Raw genomic sequence first — 19,756 nt, 5'->3', positions numbered from 1 at the left:
TGTCTTTAGACCCTGGGTCTAGTTAGGCACCAACCAGCGATGCCTCACTGGCTCTTCAGCAGCGTGTGCGGGAGCCCCAGCTGCCCCTTCTTCCTGAGGGTGCTGCTCCTCCCTCTGCGCAGCCTTGCACCTCCATAGCTCTCTTCTCCATTGTCTGCGCTCTCTGTACACCACAAGGCATACAGCTAGTTCACCAGGCTCCATGCTCCTGATGTACTCCTCCTGCAGGATGAAGGAGAGAGACACATGAGTTAGCTTGGGCGTTCTAAGAACCTCTCTCGGTTAAGTCTGAAGGCCCCTTAACACATCCTGGAGAGCGTTGGCCATCACTTTGATGGCCAGAGATTAGTGTGCTGCATGGCTGCCCGAAACCCCACCCACTCCACCTGACCGATTGACAGCAGCTTTGCCCACTGGACTACAGCTTTCAGCTCAGGCACAGGCACAGGCATTCTCCTAGCTTGCACTGTAAGGCTGCAATGTTAGCTTCAACCATGGGGGAGACTGGTCCAAACTGGGATGATGACATTACAAGAGGCTGTGAGCGCCCCCACCAGTGACTACTCTACATCCAGCTTTAGCAAGGAGATTGTACAATGTGTCCAATTGTTCTGCAGTCCACTAAAACGCTCATTAGTTTGCAGTCTGTTCCCAAGGGGTTAAAAAGCCCTGGAGCACTTGGTAGCATGTTGCTTGAGGGGGCAGATAAGCTAGAGGCCCAACTCCATGCATGTCAATGTGGCTGTGTCTGAACTGTCTCAGCTGTAGAGGAACGGTCACTTTATACAAGGTTTCCCTAATGTGTGGCCACCTCCTTCCACCCCCAATCCCGCACGTGCTTGTGCACTACCTTCAACCGCAAGGCAGCCCTTTCCCTGCCCCCCCCCAACGCACCTCAACCACAGGGCGGCCCTTGCCCCCACGTCTCCAACGTGCCTCAACCTTGAAGTCCAACAGGCGACCTGGGCGAGCGCTGCACAACGTTACTGTGCACTCACCTCCGAGTTCTCCTGAGAGTACAGCCCGCCAAGTGCACGCCTTATACATGCTGTTGTGAAACACGTCAGCGTGCAATCATGCCGACGTGGGCAGACGATCCAGTGGGGATGGGGATGATTCCAGCCAGCCGGCTAATGATATGCGGATATATTACAATGAGGTTTCTGACGTCCGATGGCAGGGAAGGCAGCTCGCTATCGACAGGCTGAGCAGATGATCGCAATCTGGTTTCACAACGTCGTGAAACTGATTTTTGGCCTTCTTGCCATATTGTCCGCTCACACCGCCAAACACGCCTGACGCCAACAGGCACAGACGATTCCGCCCTTAGATTATTAGATTAGCTATGCATACAGTTATATTAAAATCTTCATCCCCTTTCACAACCAGATTTGTATTTAGTATCTCTTTGAGAAAGTTCATCAACACAGTAACTGTTGCAAGTTTAGTTGATCCACCTGGTCCTCAGTAGGAAAAGTTTTCACATCTAATCTTACCAGTTTTATACTGTTTGCTGTGTAGCCTATTAATTTAATTTGGTTACACCCACATAATCTGTGCAACAGAGCATCTTTTTGACTTGGATCACGTTGCAACTCAATCTTCCTCTCCTTCAGGGAGAATAGAAATACTTTGACAAAGAAAATGAGAGATATCCGCAGAGTTAGCAATTTTTAAAAAATAATATTAGTGGGGATTAGAGTGAAGTTGCAATGACTCATCCATACATTATATTTTGAAATGTTACAGTCCTCAGTACTTGACTGCAGCACTACACTTTTTAATCTGGTATTTTTAAAGGTACTCCCCCAATGGGTGGCTGGTGTTACTTTGTCAAAGGTTTCTAAGATGCTGGTGCCATTAACCTTCACCTCGACATCCAGCTGCAGGTGGATAGCTAGTCTCTGCACACTTTTTGGCATCTGTGTAAACATTGGTTGGGGTGGGGTAGGGGCTGGATCAATATAAAGATCTTGAATCAGTAAGGTAATTTATATCCATGCATGCCTGCCCCAGCTACTAAGATCTGTGTTAACATGCTCACGATCTGCAGGGGAGCAGATTCAAAGACGACATTGAACTGGCTGAAATACCTATCCATATAATGGGATACTGTTTCCCATTTGGCACACTTGGTAACCTGGACAACAATTGCATCCAAAATTGTGCTAGTTTTGAGAAGTGGTTTATTTTTCTAACTTTCCACCCAAACTCATTTGTATATTGCTGAATGTAAAATCTGTGATGAACTAATGCAATTGGGCAGTGTTTTAGAATGTAATTTTTTAACAATATTTTGCTTTAAGAAGTATTCCTTACATTTAAGAATGGTAATTTGTGCAGTTTGATTAATACAGATGAAAATTTGGTTTATTACAAAAACATAAGCATCTTTTATCATCACTTCTCGAGTAACCCAGTTTTATAACTGGAAATGACCCTATAAAACTATACAGACCCTAGTTATAATTAGTGTAAGGTAGCTTAGAGGTGCGCACACCTATTGCATACCCCCTTTCAGATGGACCAACTCCCTAAGCGTTCCTACCAGCATGCAGGTTTAATATGTTAATACATTTAATAGGTCCAAGTACAGTATTGCACATCATGTAGAACTTGTGATGCACATATACAACTTAGACAATGCCTTAATAGTGCTATTCGCCATCAATCTGATTGCTGAATTTGTTTTTTTGAGAGGTGTGTAACATTTGGAGTGATAGTTTGAGTTGTCAATTCTATCACCTATTTTACACGAAGGCACTGGACAGTGCTTTGATTTAATTTCAGTGAATGTTGAAAATCCATTTTCACACATTATGGTATCAAAACCTTGACAGTCCATTTGGAACTCTGCTTGCATCTGGACCCAAAACTCAGCCAACTGCTTTTGTTGCAACTCGATCTTGAGCCTGGCATGAGATGAGATGTCCAGGAGTTTCTCTTGTTTTTTTATTGACATATCTTCGGCATGAGTACTGCAGAAAAAAATTGTGAAAGGTTAGTGAACCCAGCCGTTTGTTTTTTGCTGGATAAGGAATGGAACTTTCTTATCAGTTTTACTTAAATCTAGGTTGACCAAATCTAAAGTTTAACCTAAATCTACTGGTAATCATTAAGATACCACTGTAATTTTGATTATTCCTTCCTATTTGACAATTTCAGATACTGCAAGGTTCAAGAACATGGAGGGGTTTCTCGCCTCCCTGAAACAAACCTATCTCAGACCGTTTTTAGTAAATGTAATTCTCAAAACTGGGTGCCATTTGGTCTTGTAACCATTGTATACTATTGTCTTATGAGGAGAGATTGAGCATTTTAGGCCTAATTGCTAGAGATTAGAAGGATGAGAGGAGATCTAATTGAGGTATATAAGATGCTAAAGGGGTTAGACAAAGTAGATGTGGAGCGGATGTTTCCTCTTCTGGGGCATTCTAGAATGAGAGGCCATAGTTTTAAGCTAAGGCTGGTAGATTTAAATCAGAGGAGGAATTACTTTTCTCAAAGGGTTGTGAATCTGTGGAATTCACGACCTCAGAGTGCAGTGGATGCCGGGACGCTGAATAAATTTAAAGAGGCGATAGACAGATTTTTATTTAGTAATGGGTTGAAAGGTTATGGTGAGAGGGCAGGAAATTGGAGTTGAGGCCGAAATGAGATCAGCCATGATCGTAATGAATAGCGGGGCAGGCTCGAGGGGCTGAATTGCCCACTCCTGCTCCTAGTTCTTATGTTCTTATGTATACAAACTACAGCATGACCACTTTTCAAGTGAACTTTTCCTTCAGATGCATTATTTTGAATGCATCCTGTTGCACTTAACACCAACCACATCTAAATATAGGATTACTCATGTAGTTGCTTTAAATATTTTGAAGTATTAAACATTTTAGATTCAACCATTTCACATTTTAATGGCTGAGTTTCTTAGTCAGATTGTGGATTTCAGGTTTAAATTGGGGTCAATAAATACTTAATAAAAATCATCACTGGGAGGTTGTGGGAAAGACTGCAACTAGAGGACATAGTTTAAGAATAAGGGAATAATAATAATTGAGATAGAAATGAAGAGTAACTTTTTCTCTCAGAGGGTCATTAGCCTGTGGAATTCTCTTCCCCAAAAAGCAGTGGAGGCTGGGACTCTGAATTTATTCAAAGCAGAGTTAGACAGATTTTTGGTAGACAAGGGAGTCAAGGGTTATGGTGGGAGGACAGGAAAGTGGAGTTCAGACCACAACCAGATCAGACATGATCCTATTGCATGGCGGAGCAGACTTAAAGGGTTGAATGGTCTACTCTAAGTCCTATGTTCCTATCAATTTTACAAAGACTTTGGATCAGTCAGCCTAAATTGGCAAAATTAAGTCAAGATTTTCTCACTAAAATAATTTGAATTCCTCCCAAAATACTACTATAAAAGTCAAAACAAGCACCTTGAAAGACAGGAAAAAGGAGAAGAAAATCAGACAACAAACAAAGATGATTTTTTAAAAGTTGAACACATTAATCTAAAGAATATTCCAGTATATTAGCGACCTGCCTCCAATGTAAGTCTTTATTTATTTTTTAAACTATTTTAACAAAGCAACTGGCAGCTCTATTTAACAATAAGTGTAAATCTGATCAAATGTTGCCAGCAAAACCCAGGAACACTTTCATTACTGTTGCCACTGAAGTTGGGTGAAGATAATGTTTTCCTCCCTGTTTGTCAGTATATTTATCTGTAAACAATATATTTCAAAAGCTAATGGATGGATTTCACTGAAACTTGGTACACAGATGAGGTTTTTTTTCCTTTTCATGGAATGTGGGCATCACTGGCAAGGCCAGCTGTGGTAATCTGATGTGTAATATACCTTTAAGAAGAATGTTATAATGCAAGATCACATGATCTTAGTATCCAATAGTAGAGTAGAGCAGGCTACCTTAGTCAATAGTCAGTAGTGAGTAGTCTAGAGTTAGAGTCTGTAATGTAGAGACAGGGTTTGCGTTGTAAGCACATAAGTGTAACTGCTGAGTTCCTTTGTAAATAAATAGAATGTGTTCTACATAAGAGTTGTCTGCTGATCTACTCTGTCTCTGGTACCAACTCGGCCATCCCGAAACAAGCGTGTAACCGGATCCATTAGTCCAACTAAACTAGTGACCAGGATCCAACACCAGCATTGATGCCCATCCCTATTTGCCCTTGAACTGAGTGGATGCTAGGCCATTTCAGAGGACAGTTAAGAGTCAACCACATTGTAGTGGATCTGGAGTCACATGTAGACCAGACCAGGTAAGGAGGGCAGATTTCCTCCCATAAAGGACATTAGTGAACCAGATTTTTTTTTTCAACAATTGATGACAGCTCCATGGTCACCATTACTGAGATTAGCTTTCAAGTCCATAATTTTTTTAAAAATTGAATTTAAATTCAGCTGCCGTGGTGGGATTTGAACCGAGAAAATTCACCTAGGTCCCTGGATTACCAGTCCAGTGACATTACCATTACACCACCATCTCTCCCATAGTATGTGTGGTATGGCCGAGGGAAGAACTGATTAGTTTTGGTGGGGATGTGGAACCAGATCTCGATCCTGGAATTTTTTAAAGGATCTGTTAACATTGGAAGATAGGGTGAATTAACCTTTTTTTTAAAAATGTTGTGGGTTGCTTTATTTAGAATGTTGTGGATTGTCTCAGCTGCTGTGGTACAATTTGTCACAGCTGTCAAAATGTGAGCAAAGTTTTCAGAGCAGATTGTTGAATGCGGATTGGCTTGATTCTTCCTCAGTGAGATGGAAGCTCTTAATAAAAAGATTTATGTTTCCAGCTTTACAATTACAGAGCATCAACCAGCAAGGAAAAAGAAGAGATGCACAATTGTTAAAAAGTTGGTGGAGGTATGTGTTGAGTACCCTCTTCACTTGTTTCCCAAGGGTGAAACATTAGGGTGGAGGTAACTAGCCATCGATGCCACTGACTAAGAGTCTGCAGCTGCTAAATTAATGCAAATCAGAACAAGTTACAATTAAATTGAGGAAAGTAAACAACTCCAGCCTCCCCTGAGGGCGAAAAGCAAACAAGTTTCTCCAGTCAGCCTCATTAAGCTTTAAAGCAAAGTTTCTGGAAACTTGCTCTATTCACCTCCTGATATTGATGTTGCTTAGCTGTTTCAATAGACTAATATCAGAATAGCTGCAGTGTGGCTTCCATACTTTATACCACTGTAAATGCAGAGAGAACAGGCATTACATGAGTGAGATTAAATGGAGGAAGCATGCATGAGGGAGATAACAGAGGGATTTCCAAGTAAAATAATAAGCTGAGGGAGTCAATGGTGCTGCGAGAGAGAGAGAGAAAATGAGAGGATCTGCCATTAGAAAATTTCTCCCATATGCCCCCAGGGTAACCAACCACAGTTTGGGAACTTCTGCAGTCAACAATTTCTTAGTTAAAAAATATTATACTCAAATGCTTTTAAAACATGCCTATTGGTGTGCGTGTGCTCAAAAAGACCAGCTTAATTTTAAAAGCCCCCTTCAAGGCCTGAAATGGGTGCAATTAACATGGAATGTTGATTAATTCGTTCTGGAGCGTAGCCAGTCTTGGTGGGTGGGGTCAGTTTCTAGCACAGTTTCTTAAACAAATACAAGAGATTCTGGAAATTTCATTTGCACCAGATGTGATTTATGTTTGAAATTCAGCAATCTTTTACACTGATTTTAAGCAAAATATGCTAGAAATAGCAGCACAACCAATAGTTCTGTTGAAGGGTCATGAGGACTCGAAACATCAACTTTGTTCTTCTCCGCCGATGCTGCCAGACCTGCTGAGTTTTTCCAGGTAATTCTGTTATTGTTTTGAATAAAACATCTCATTGTGTTCATTTCTCCTTTGCCACCAGCACTGTTTCCCTCCCTTCTGCTTAGAGGGGAATGTGCTGAATAATGCACCGTCATTTTTAAATCCTATGGGACTGTCCTGGTGCTGTACAGGGTAAGATTGAGCAATGGGACATTGTCACAAGGGCTTTCCTTATCCCTCTCCTTGTATCCTAACTGAATCATCTGGCAGGCCCACAGGAAAAGACAAGGGATAAAGATTAAGGAGAAGCTGGTATGCCAAGTACATGTCAGGTCATTATTTTTTTTGTGCAACGGGTGATGTTCAGTTCTAGATATGATTGCGGTGAAATCAGAAAGTCAACTGTCAGCTTGGACGAGATCTTCCACATCCTGATTCTTCTAAATTGTATATCACTGGGCTTTGGAGAGGGAATCTAGAGTATTGAGGGTGTGGCTGGGATGACTGTGGCTGTATCCCTCTCATATAGTCATTCTTCTTCTCCGAGAAGAAATAGGATAAATAATAGACCTGAGCAGGAGAGCATTCAGTCTGCCACATAAATGAGCCTGGTAACCTTACTTGGACAATGACATGAACACACACCAGGCTGTTATAATAGATGGCAGTAGTTGACAGGGACAATTTTGTAGAATACAAGAAAAATCACAACAGGTGGTGCAGTAAAGTCTTCCTGCTGCTTAATAGCCAGCCAGGTGATGCTTCCAAGGAAGTGATATAATGCACTCTGCACAACGAGATGTATTAGGGTTTCCTACCTTAGCACATCTGGTAAGGTTACTGAATTTTGTTCAGCACTGCTGTGGATCCTGCGGTATAAGCTGCTGGCACTTATATATCTGGCAACCTCTTGTTAATCATGTGAACAAGATGCTTCTCCTATTCCAAGCTTGGTCCAACAGGATTTTCATTCTCATATTCCTAAACTTGATCTCCCTGCCACTCTTGACTACTCATTGGTATTTTTCTGAAACTCCATACCGTTCTTGCTACTCTTGGGACAGAATTTTCTGCCTGTCAACCGGGCTGTGCGGGAGCGGGCACAGGCGGACGCAGACCCGATCGCTGCCTGCAATTGGGTCTGCGCTGCCATTTTACACGGGTGGTCTAATTCAGTCAGTGGCTGATGATGTGCCTCTGGAGTCGTCCATGAAGCAGCAGATGCTGGAAGTCTAGCAGGATGTGCGGGAGGATCTGGCGGAGATACATGAGGCTATGCTTGGCTTGGTGTCCGTGGTGGGGGGAGTCTACGCGGACCATCACCAATGCAATGAGCCTCATGGCTGAGCCCCATGCTTCCTCCATGAAGAGAGTGGTGACTCTCGTGGAGTGGCTCCTCCAGGAGACCAATCAGGGCTTCCTAGGGATGCGCTCGGACCAGCAAGCCCTCACATGGACATTGACCTCAGCTGGTCAGTGCCAGTGTGGGAGATGGTCTGGGCACCAAGTATCACAGCTCAGTGCCCATCCATCCACCATGAACTGGGAGGTCCGAAGCGACCTCACATCAGCGCAGCAGCTGCCTGTTGTCTCTGTGGGCTCCTCTCAGGGCACTCAAGATGAGGGCGGCAGCTCCTCCGCCCCTCTGCCAGTGACCGTGGCATCCAACAAGGTTGCGACGAGTGGGGAGATGCCAGCTGTGGAACTGGCCGCTCCCTCCCAGGCGGGGCCAGCACAGGCTCCACGGGCCAGAGGACGGCTGCCAAGGTTATTGAGGCCAACAGGACAGCACAGTGAGCAGGCTGTCTCAGATGCCAGTCCCAGCGAGGGGGGAGCATCTAAACGTAGCACGGAAAAGCGTAAATTTAAGGCACCTTAGACACACCACCAGTTTCTCACTGGTGCTTTAGTGTTGCCCAGCAATGAGGTCATGATTAGTTGGTGTGGTGTTTAACACCTTTGTCATTTTGTTTCCTTAAGTTCATTTTGTTATATCATTAAATTTAGACATGTGACCATGGCTGAGGGTGACTCTTTTCCTCTGCAGGTGGATGGTTATCCATGGTGTTATGAGTGGGTTGTGTCACATTGAGCTTTGTTGACAAGGCCCTTAGTTAATGTTCCTATCCAGGCAGATGTTGCACTCAGGTATCGAGAATGGAACCTGCAGCCCAGGCTTGTCCTGGAGGTCCATCTGTGGTGTTCTAGCTGAAGGTTCATTGGATTAAAGGCTCCCGGGTGTCCCTGCCTCCCTCCAGTATGCCCGGGTCAGCGTCTACCCTCTCAGCATTTCCCTGTGAGTGCTCATCCTCGGACTCACTGCTGGATTCATCATGTGCAGCCGCAGCAACTGTGTCTACATCATCTTCATGCACAGCGTTCCCCCTTTCCAGCGGGAGATTGTGGAGAGCGCAGCATGCAACCACTATCACCAACACACGATCTGGAGAGTACTGGAGTGCACCCCCTGAACAGTCCACACATTGGAAACGCATCTTGAGAAGATCGATGGCTCTCTCCACCACAGCCCTTGTGGAGGCGTGGCTCCTATTGTAGCGCTGCTTAGCTTCTGTTCTTGGATGGTGGAGAGGCATCATGAGCCACCTTCTGAGGGGATAGCCTTTGTCACCCAGCAGCCATCCATCAAGCTGGGCTGGAGCACTGAAGAGCCCCAGCAGCTGGGAGTGTCTAAGGATGTAGGCGGCATGGGAGCTGCCTGGGTACCTTGCACAGATTTGTAGAATCAGCATCCTGTGATCACACACTATCTGCACGTTCATGGAGTGGAAGGCCTTACTGTTGATGATGGCACCGGGTTCACCTGCTGGTGCCTTGATGGCCACATGTGTACAGTCTATAGCACCCTGGACACGGGGGAAGCCAGAAATCACTGCAAAGCATCTGGCTCGCTGTGTCTGGCTGGCCTGGTCCCAGCGATAGTGGATGAAAGTCAATGCCCATCTGAATAGAGCATCTGTCACCTGCTTGACACAAGTGTGGACAGCTGATTAGGAGACACCGCAAAGATCACCCACTGAGCCCTGGAAAGAGCCAGAGGCCTAGAAGTTGAGGGCAGCTGTGACCTGTGGAGCCACTGGCATGGGGTGTCCACCCACACAGTTAGAGATCTCAGGGCTTATCACCTGACTGATAGAGTTAATTGTCTCCCTTGAGAGACGGAGCCTCCTTCAGCACTGCACCTTAGACATATTGAGGTAGCTGCTTCGCCGCCTGTAAACTCTGGCAGCAGGATAGTGGCATCTTCTGCAGCCCCTTCCGCCTTGGACTCCCTGTTGGCCCTGCACCCCTTGTGCTTGTGTCTGCGCCTCTCCTCCCAAAGGTGGTTCCCCTGGAGGCTGAATGTGCACTCCTGGCCTCCTCCCCCTTCTGGCCCTCCCTTCCTCCTCAGAGGAGGTGCCTCCAGTGGAGAGTTCAGCTCCCATTCCCAGACTAAGGGAAGTCTTCCTGAAACCTACAGGCCCAAAAACGATTCTTCACTGTAGAGTGCTACCTGAAGGTTGTGAATCCTGTCCAAGCAGTTGGTATGAGTTCTGAAGTATTTCTGCTCACACAGGCAAGTATCAGTAACTTTCCAAATTAAATATCTGAGCACATTCGCGATCCCACTGAGCCCTCTTATCCTGCCCGTGGATGAGGTTTATACAAATGTGTCCTACCCGCCTGCCTGTTGCGCCCGTGCGACGACCTGAAGATCGCGCAAGCCCCAAAAAATCGCAGTCAATTGGTGCCTCAAGGGCTTTAAGTAGCCCGTTAATTAATGGCGGGCGCGCATTGGAGATCATTGCGTGTCCGCCCACCAAAATATCGCGATGATGCACCGTGACATCGGGATGCTCGCCCGACCTCACTGTGCGTCATTTTACACGTGGGCCCGCCCCCTTAAGCCAATGGGAAAATTCTGCCCTTGATGTCAGTAAAAGTTCAATGTTCTTTTAAGCTTCTTGCAGACCTGTCACACGATTTGCAGCTCCTCGCGGGGAAGTTTCCCATCCAAGGCACTATTCATGTGTTCATTTGATCCATAATGTGCAAATGGTGCTAAACCCAGAAACCTGGCTGTTTCAGCATTGGGAGACTCAGGTGGATGCTCATTCTGACAAATCTACATTGTGCTGGCTCAAAGCCTAGTAAAATTATCATTAACAATGAAATCATTGAAATCAAATTGCTGAACTCTAGCTTTTTGTTATTGAAATTACAAAGTTTCACAGGAAAGCAGAGAAAAGATGCATACTAAAGAAAACTGTAACTTTGTGATGGTTTAGTTCAGAACTTCACCACATGCTGTAGTATTAACCAGAAAGTCACCTGGTTTGGACTGAGTAAGCAATTTTTAGCTTGAGGAACAAAGGGCGTTCCATTTGGCTGGATTATCTCGGATTGGAAAATTTACAAAACAGTCTAGAATCTCACACTTCCCATTAACCATTAAAGCAATCAAAGCAGATCCAGGATTCATTAAGCATTGTTTTGCTAATTGAAACTGTCACTAAAAGCAAGATGACCTACTGTGAATGTCATCTAAATATTACATTTCACCTTAACCCTGCTGAATAAAGGGCATCGCCATTGGATCTCCAATCAGTTGCACAGAAATTTAGCCCCACACTTCCAGAGAAAAAAGAAACTGCAGCCAGAGGAAATAACACTTCTATTTTATTCATTCACGGGATGTGGGCTTCACTGGCTGGGCCAGCATTTATTGCCCATCCCTAGTTGCCCTTGAGAAGGTGGTGGTGAGCTGCCTTCTTGAACTGCTGCAGTCCATGTGGTGTGGGTACACCCACAGTGCTGTTAGGAAGGGAGTTCCAGGATTTTGACCCAGCGACAGTGAAGGAACGGCGATATATTTCCAAGTCAGGACGGTGAGTGACTTGGAGGGGAGCTTCCAGGCGGTGGTGTTCCCATGTATCTGCTGCCCTTGTCCTTCTAGATGGTAGTGGTTGTGGGTTTGGAAGGTGCTGTTGAAGGAGCCTTTGTGAATTCCTGCAGTGCATTTTGTAGCTGGTACACACTGCTGCCACTGTGCGACGGTGGTGGAGGGAGTGGATGTTTGTGGATATGGTGCCAATCAATTGGGCTGCTTTGCCCTGGATGGTGTCAAACTTCTTGAGTGTTACGGGAGCTGCATTAATCCAGGCAAGTGGAGAGTATTCCATCACACCCCTGACTTGTGCCTTGTAGATGGTGGACAGGCTTTGGGGAGTCAGGAGGTGAGTTACTTGTGGCGCGATTCCTAGTCACTGACCTGCTCTTGTAGCCACAGCATTTATATGGCTAGTCCAGTTCAGTTTCTGGTCAATGATAAAACCCAGCATATTGGTAGTGGAGGATTCAGTGATGGTAATGCCATTGATTCACTGTTATTGGAGATGGTCATTGCCTTACACCTGTGTGGCGTGAATTTTACCTGCCACATGTCACCCCAAACCTGGATATTGTCCAGGTCTTGCTGCATTTGGAAATGGGCTGCTTCAGTATCTGAGGAGTTGTGAATGATGCTGAATATTGCGCAATCATCAGCGAACATCCCCACTACTGACCTTATGATGGAAGGAAGGTCACTGATGAAGCAGCTGAAGATGGTTGAGCCTAGGACACTACCCTGAGGAACTCCTGCAGTGATGTCCTGGAGCTGAGATGACTGACCTCCAACAACCACAACCATCTTCCTTTGTGCTAAATATGACTCCAACCAGCGGAGAGTTTTCCCCGATTCCCATTGACTACAGTTTTGCTAGGGCTCCTTGATGCAACACTCGGTCAAACGTGGCCTTGATGTCAAGGGCAGTCACTCTCATCTCACCTTAGGGGTTCAGCTGTTTTGTCCATCTTTGAACCAAGGCTGTAATGAGGTCAGGATCTGAGTGGCCCTGGTCAAACTGGGCGTCAGTGAGCAAGTTATTACTAAGCAAGTGCTGCTTGAAAGCACTGTTGATGATCCCCTACATTACTTTACTGATGATTGAGAGTAGACTGATGGGGTAGTAATTGGCTGGGTTGGATTTGTCCTGCTTTTTGTGTACAGGACATACCTGGGCAATTTTCCGCACAGCCGGGTAGATGCCAGTGTTGTAGCTGTACTGGAACAGTTTGGCTAGGGGCTCAGCAAGTTCTGGAGCACAGGCCTTCAGTATTATTGCCGGAATGTTGTCAGGGCCCACAGCCTTTGCAGTATCTGGTGCCTTCAGCCATTTCTTGATGTCACGTGGAGTGAATTGAATTGCCTGAAGACCAGCATCTGTGATGCTAGGGACCTCCGGAGGAGGCCAAGATGGATCATTCACTTGGCACTTCTGGCTGAAGATTGTAGCAAATGGTTCATCCTTATCTTTTGCACTGATGTGCTGGGCTCTTCCATTATTGAGAATGGGGATATTTGTAGAGCCTCTTCCTTCAGTGAGTTGTTTAATTATCCACCATCATTCACGACTGGATGTGGTAGGACTGCAGAGCTTAGATCTGATCCATTGGTTATGGGGTCTCTTAGCTCTGTCTATCTGTTGCTGCTTATGCTGTTTGGCACGCAAGTAGTCCTGTGTTATAGCTTCATCAGGTTGACACCTCATTTTTAGATATGCCTGGTGCTACTCCTGGCATGCCCTCCTGCACTCTTCCTTGAACCAGGAACCTCGGCTTGATGGTAATGGTAGAGTGAAGGAAATGCCGGACCATGAGGTTACAGATTGTGTTCAAGTACAATTCTGCCTCATGTTTGCCCAGCCTTGAATTGTTAGATCTGTTTGAAATCTAACCCATTTAGCAAGATGGTAGTGCCAAAACAACACAATGGAAGGTATTCTCAATGTGAGGGCAGGACTTTGTGTTCACAGTGACTGTGCAATGGTCATTCCTACCGATACTGTCATGGAACAATGCATCAGTGGCAGGCAGATTGGTTAAGATGAGGTCAAGTATGTTTTTCCCTCTTATTGGTTCCCTCATCACCTGCCGCAGACCCAGTCAAGCAGCTGTGTCATTTAGGACTCAGCCAGCTCAGTCAGTAGTGTTGCTACTGAGCCACTCTTGGGGATGGGCATTGAAGTCCCCCACCCAGAGTACATTCTGCGCCTTTGCCACCCTCAGTGCTTCCTTCAAGTGGTGTTCAACATGGAGGAGCACTGATTCATCAGCTCAGGGAAGGCAGTATGTGATAACCAGCAGGAGGTTTCCTTGCCCATGTTTGACCTGATGCCATGAGACTTCATGATGTGGCTGAATCAAACCTGGGTCACCAAAGCATTACCCTGGGTCTCTGGATTACTAGTCCAGCGACAATACCACAATGTCATCGCCTCCCCATATTATTCTGCAATTTATACAATTACATCAACAACTTACATTTGTTTGGTGCCTTCAATTTAGTAAAACATCCCAAGGTGGTTCACAGGAGCATCATCAAACAAAATTTGTCACCTAGCCATATAGGGAGAGATGACTGAAAGCATAGCCAAAGAGGTAGGTTTTAAGGAGTGTCGTAAATGAGGGGAGAACCTGGCCCAACAGGGTTTAGGGAGAGAATTCCAGAGCTTAGGGCCTGGGCAGCAGAAGACATGAAGCAAGTGGTAGTGTGATTAAAATTACAGATTCTGCATAAAAGGACAGAATTGGAGGAGCTCCGGGTCCCAGTGAATTGTAGGGCTGGAGGAGGTTACAGATTTAAGGAGTGGCAAGGCCATGGTGGGATTTGAAACAAGAATGACGTGAATGCACAGAGTATAAGATTGGGGAGATTGTCATGTGGAAAATATAATGTTGTAGTGATAACAGTTATCTGGCTCAAGGAAGGGTGTTAAATATTCCTGGGTACAAGGTGTTCAGAAGAGATAGGAAAGGAGGAGGGGTGGCGGTATTGGTTAAGGACAGCATTGCAGTGCTGGAGAAAGAGGATGTCCCAGAGGGTTCAAGGACAGAATCAATTTGGTTGGAGCTAAGGAACAAAAAAGGTGCAATTACATTGCTTGGTGTTGTCTTTAGACAGCCAAATAGTGAGAGGGACATAGAGGAACAAATTTGCAGGGAAATTACAGAGAAATGCAAGCATTATAGTTGTAATGGGTGACTTCAATTACTCGAATGTAGACTGGGGCAGTGGTAGTGTAAAGGGCGGAGAGGGGCAAAAGTTCCTAGATTGTGTTCAGGAGAATTTTCTACAGCAGTATGTGTCCAATCCAACAACAAAAGACACACTGTTGGACCTGGTTCTTGGAAATGAGATGGGCCAAATAGATCAAGTGTCAGTGGGAGAACATTTAGAAGACAGTGATCATTGTATTGTATGTTTAGGATGATGATAGAAAAGGACGATAGGCAATCCAGAGTAAGAATAATTAACTGGACAAGAGCCGACTTCGATGGGGCAAGAACGGAGCTGGGCCAGATAGACTGGAACAAAAGATTGGTGGGAAAAACTGTAGCTGAACAATGGGCTACCTTCAAGAAAATAATTGGTTCGGCAAAGTCAAGGTATATTCCATTGAAAGGGAAAGGTAGGGCAAACAAATCCAGAGCTCTCTAGATGAAAGAAGGTGATTGAAATTAAGATAAAGAAGAAAAAATGCGCTTATGACAGGTCTCAGGTAGAAAATACAATTGAGAACCAAAAGGAATACAGAAGGTTCAGAGGGGAAGTGAAAAAGCATATTAGAGAAATGAAAGCGGATTATGAGGTAAGACTGGCAGCCAACATAAAAATGAATCCCAAAGTCTTCAATAGACATATAAATAGTAAAAGGGTGTTAAAAGGAGGAGAAGGGCCGATTAGGGATCTAAAAGGGAATTTACACATGGATGAAGGGGCCATGGCTGAGGTATTAAATGAATACTTTGCATCCGTCTTTACCAAGAAGGTAGATGCTACCCAGGCTATGGTGACAGACGAAGAAAATCTGTCACTAGAAGGGTTAAAAATTGACAAGGAGGAAGTGCTGAATAGACTGTTGGTACTAAGTTGACAAGGCAGTGGGACCAGATGAGATGCATCCAAAGATATTGAAGGAAGTGAGAGTAGAAATTGCAAGGGCACAGGTCATAATCTTTTAGTCTTCCCTAGACTCTCAGTGTGGTGCCAGAGGACTGGTGAATTGCAAACATTACCCCCTTGTTCAAAAAAGCTTGTAAGGATAAGCCCAGAAGTTACAGACCAGTCAGTTTAACTTCAGTGGTGGGCAAGATTCTAGAAATAATTATTTGAGACAGAATTATTAGTCACATGGAAAAATATGGGTTGATAAGGAACAGACAGCATGGATTTCTAAAGGGAAAGTCATGTTTGACTAACTTGGTGGAATTTTTTGAAGAGGTAACAGAAAAGGTTGATGAGGGTAATGCTGTTGATGTGGTGTACATGGACTTTCAAAAGGCATTTGATACAGTGCCACACAACAGACTTGTGAGAAAAGTTATTGCTCATGGAATAAAAGGGACAGTAGCAACATGGATACAAAATTAGCTGAAAAATAGGAAGCAGAGAGTAATGGTCAGTGGATACTTTTTGGGCTGGAGGAAGGTTTGTAGTGGAGTTCCCCAGAAGTCGATATTGGGACCCTTGCTTTTCCTGATATATTTTAAGGATCTAGATCTTGGTGTGCAGGGGACAGTTTCAAAGTTTACAGATGATACGCAGCTTGGGAGTGTTGTGAACTGCGAGGAGGATGGTGGTGGAACTTCAAGAGGACATAGACAAGTTGGTGGAGTGGGCAGATAGGTGGCAGATGAAGTTCAATGTGGAGAAGTCTGAGGTGATGCATTTTGGTAGGAAGAACATGGACAGACAATATAAAATAGGGGGTGAAATTTTGAAGGGGGTGCAGGAGCAGAAAGAGTTGGCTGTATATGTGCATAGATCCTTGAAGGTGGCAAGACAGGTGGAGAGAGCAGTTAATAAAGCATATAGTATCCTGGGCTTTATTATTAGAGGCATAGAGTACAAGACCAGGGAGGTTATGCTGAATTTATATAAGACACTCATTAGACCTCAGCTATAGTATTCTGTACAGTTCTGGGCCACATTATGGGAAGCATGTGAACACATTGGAGAGAGTGCAGAAGAGGTTTACAAGAATGGTTCCAGGGATGAGAAACTTCAGCTATGAGGATAGATTGGAGAGGCTGGGACTGTTCTCCTTGGAGAGAAGGCAGCTAAGAGGAGATTTGATAGAGATGTTCAAAATCAAGAGGGGGCTGGACAGAGTAGATAGGGAGAAGCTGTTCCTGCTTGGAAAAGGATCAAGAACGAGAGGACACAGATTTAATGTGATTTGCAAAAGAAGCAAATGTGACGTGAGAAAAAACTTATTTACACAACGAGTGTTTTAGATCTGGAATGCACTGCCTGGAAGTGTGGTAGAGGCAGGTTCAATCGAGGCATTCATGAGGGCAATAGATGATTATTTGAAACAATGTGCAAGGGTACGGGGAAAAGACAGGGCAATGGCACTAGGTCATATTCTCATTTGGAGAGCTGGCGCAGGTATGATGGGCCAAACGGCCTACGTCTGTGCCATTAAAACTTTGTGATTCTGTGAACGAGAATTTTTAAATGGAACTGTTGCAGACTAGGAGCTACTGCGGGTCAGCAAACACAGGGCTGATGGGTGAATGGGACTTGGTACATTTTAGGAAACAGGCAACAAAGTCTTGGATGCGTTCAAGTTTATATGAGAGTAAGGTGGGAAGCTGATCAGGAGAGCATTTGAATAGTTAAATTTGAGGTAACAAAGGTATGGTTTCAGCAGCAGATGAGCTGAGGTGTTGTGGAATTGGGCGATCCTACAGACGTGGAAGTAGGTCGGCTCGGTGATGGAGTAGGTAAGTGGTTGGAAGCTCATCTTGGGGTCAAATACAATATCAAAGTTGTGAACAGTGTGGTTCAGCCTCAGGCAGTTGCCTTGGAGATGGATGGAGTTGGTGGCTAGGGGATAGAGAATGTAGCAGGGATCTGAAGCCAATGGCATTGGTCTTCTCAATATCTAGCTGAGGAAATTTCTGCTAATTTAATCTAATGCCTCCTCCCGAAGTGAGTTTGGAGGCAGTGGGTGGGGCATTTAATCAAGTTGGAGGGTGCTGGGTGGGGACCCTGCTGCCTTCCCACCTCTGTCCCAGTTAAGACTCATGAATGGCCTTCCCACCCTGACACCAAAGGCCTCCTTATCCCTCGCTGGCCACTTATGTGCCTGACTGACTGACACCAAATACAGTGGGCCTTTCCCAAAAAAGGCAATGTGGGACTCTTGCCAGCTCACCAGACGCTGGGTAAGATTCCTGTCTCCTGGATTAAAATCTGCCCTGGATGTCAGATAAGCAGTGTGGCAAATTAGAGGCAAGGGAACTGAGATATGGGCCATACCAGGGGGAATGATCAGAGTGAGAGAGACCAATTATTTTAATGAGGACAAAGGCATTAAAGTGAAGAAGAGTGTGATTGAGCTGTGCGCAAGTAAATCTTTACTGAAAAATGAGTAATTCCATAGAACAGCACAGCTAAAATCGTTCCTCAGTAGAATGAAGAATTCCGTAAAGTTTCACATCAGGTAATACTTGACTGAATAATCTAGAACTCCAATCAGTGATACAGCAACCAAACTTTAATCTAGTGAGTAAACAACTCTATGCAGCTATAGCAAGTATCCCTCAATCTGCTGAATAAACAGGAACTTTGTATAGTTTCAGAGAAACTTACCCTGAAAAAAAGAGGAACTCCACAGTGAGTACTCATTATTGGGATATGGACATCACAAGCAAAGCCAGCATTTGTTGTCCATCCTTAGAGGCCCTTGAGATGGTGGTGGTAAACCTCCTCTTGAGCTGCTGCAGTCAATTTTGGTGTAGGTAATCCCATACTGCTGTTAAGTTGGGAGTTCCAGGATTTTAACCCAATAACATTGAAGAAGCAGTGATATATGTCCAAGTCAGGATGGTGCATGACTAGGGAGGAGAATTTAAAGATGATGGTGTTTCCCGTGCACCTACAGCCCTTGCCTTCTAAGTGGAATTTTCTAGTAACTCATTGGATACACTTAATCTGCTGAATTAACTAGGAGTATGTACAATTACATAGTCAATAAGCTACCCTGAAGAATATACAGAAACTCTGGTGAGTTACAGGAAAACATACAATGATAAGCATTTTAAAGTTTTAATGCTAGTGTATCAATTAATTGATGATCTACAGGAATAGCCCAATTAGTCACCAATGTTCAGTGTGGTTACTGTATATAACACACACCTATGATCCTTACTGTATCTTATTATCAATAACAAAGGACCATATCTTAGCCTGCCATATTACCAATAATAGGACATAGAATATCAAGTCCCTATGTTTCTACCTTTCTCCATGAACAGATGTGTTCACAGCACAAACCTGTGGTCAAAATGGTGAGCAACTTCTGAACCCTCAACCAGTTAGAGTCTTATGACAGCAATTCAGCAAAGGATCTGTTTTCTATTCCACATCCTCCTCTGAGGATCAGGTGCAGAGCAAAGCTAAGATATGTCATAGCACCATATCATGGATCTGTAAATCAAAATATTAGAGGAAGCCTTAACCTTTGTGGCACCTCACTCTGATACTTTAACACACTACGACAGTGCAACACCAACCCACAGAAATGTTCCAATTAATACAGTGTTTCATATTGTGTCCATTTAAATGGTGTCAAATGCAAAAACATTAAATTATCAGTTGCAAAATGACAATAAAAAGAGAATTGAAATTCTTCAATTTTCATTTCTTCTAGGCAGGAAAGTTTGATATTGTCCCAACAATTATCGGTATTGCTGCAGCTCTTACATCTATTGGAGTTGTAAGTACTTTCTGGTTTTCTTTACGTTTTATATACCGTTTAGGGGATCTTCTGTGGCATTGCTCAGGGTAAATCACGTGATGTACATTTTACATTGTGCATGTAAAATTGTGCATACATTGTGAGCTAACACTTCTGCC

General features: G+C 44.4%; 1 protein-coding gene across 3 annotated transcripts in view; it reads left to right on the top strand.

Annotated features, from left to right (window-relative positions):
* The window catches only part of p2rx2 (purinergic receptor P2X, ligand-gated ion channel, 2), a 78,731-nt gene that overhangs the window by 51,905 nt on the left and 7,070 nt on the right, over window positions 1-19,756 (top strand). For all 3 annotated transcript variants that reach the window (XR_013578211.1, XM_078554307.1, XM_078554305.1), the window contains one exon: window positions 19,551-19,616. Coding sequence is in view for 2 of the 3 variants with exons in the window: in XM_078554307.1 (XP_078410433.1) it covers window positions 19,551-19,616 (66 nt within the window). In the remaining variant the exon portion in view is untranslated. The remainder of the gene's footprint in view (window positions 1-19,550; window positions 19,617-19,756) is intronic.

Source organism: Cetorhinus maximus, chromosome 12 (assembly GCF_964194155.1).
Source record: "Cetorhinus maximus chromosome 12, sCetMax3.hap1.1, whole genome shotgun sequence".
Lineage (NCBI taxonomy): Eukaryota > Metazoa > Chordata > Chondrichthyes > Lamniformes > Cetorhinidae > Cetorhinus > Cetorhinus maximus.
This window is presented reverse-complemented; position numbering and strand designations above follow the sequence as displayed.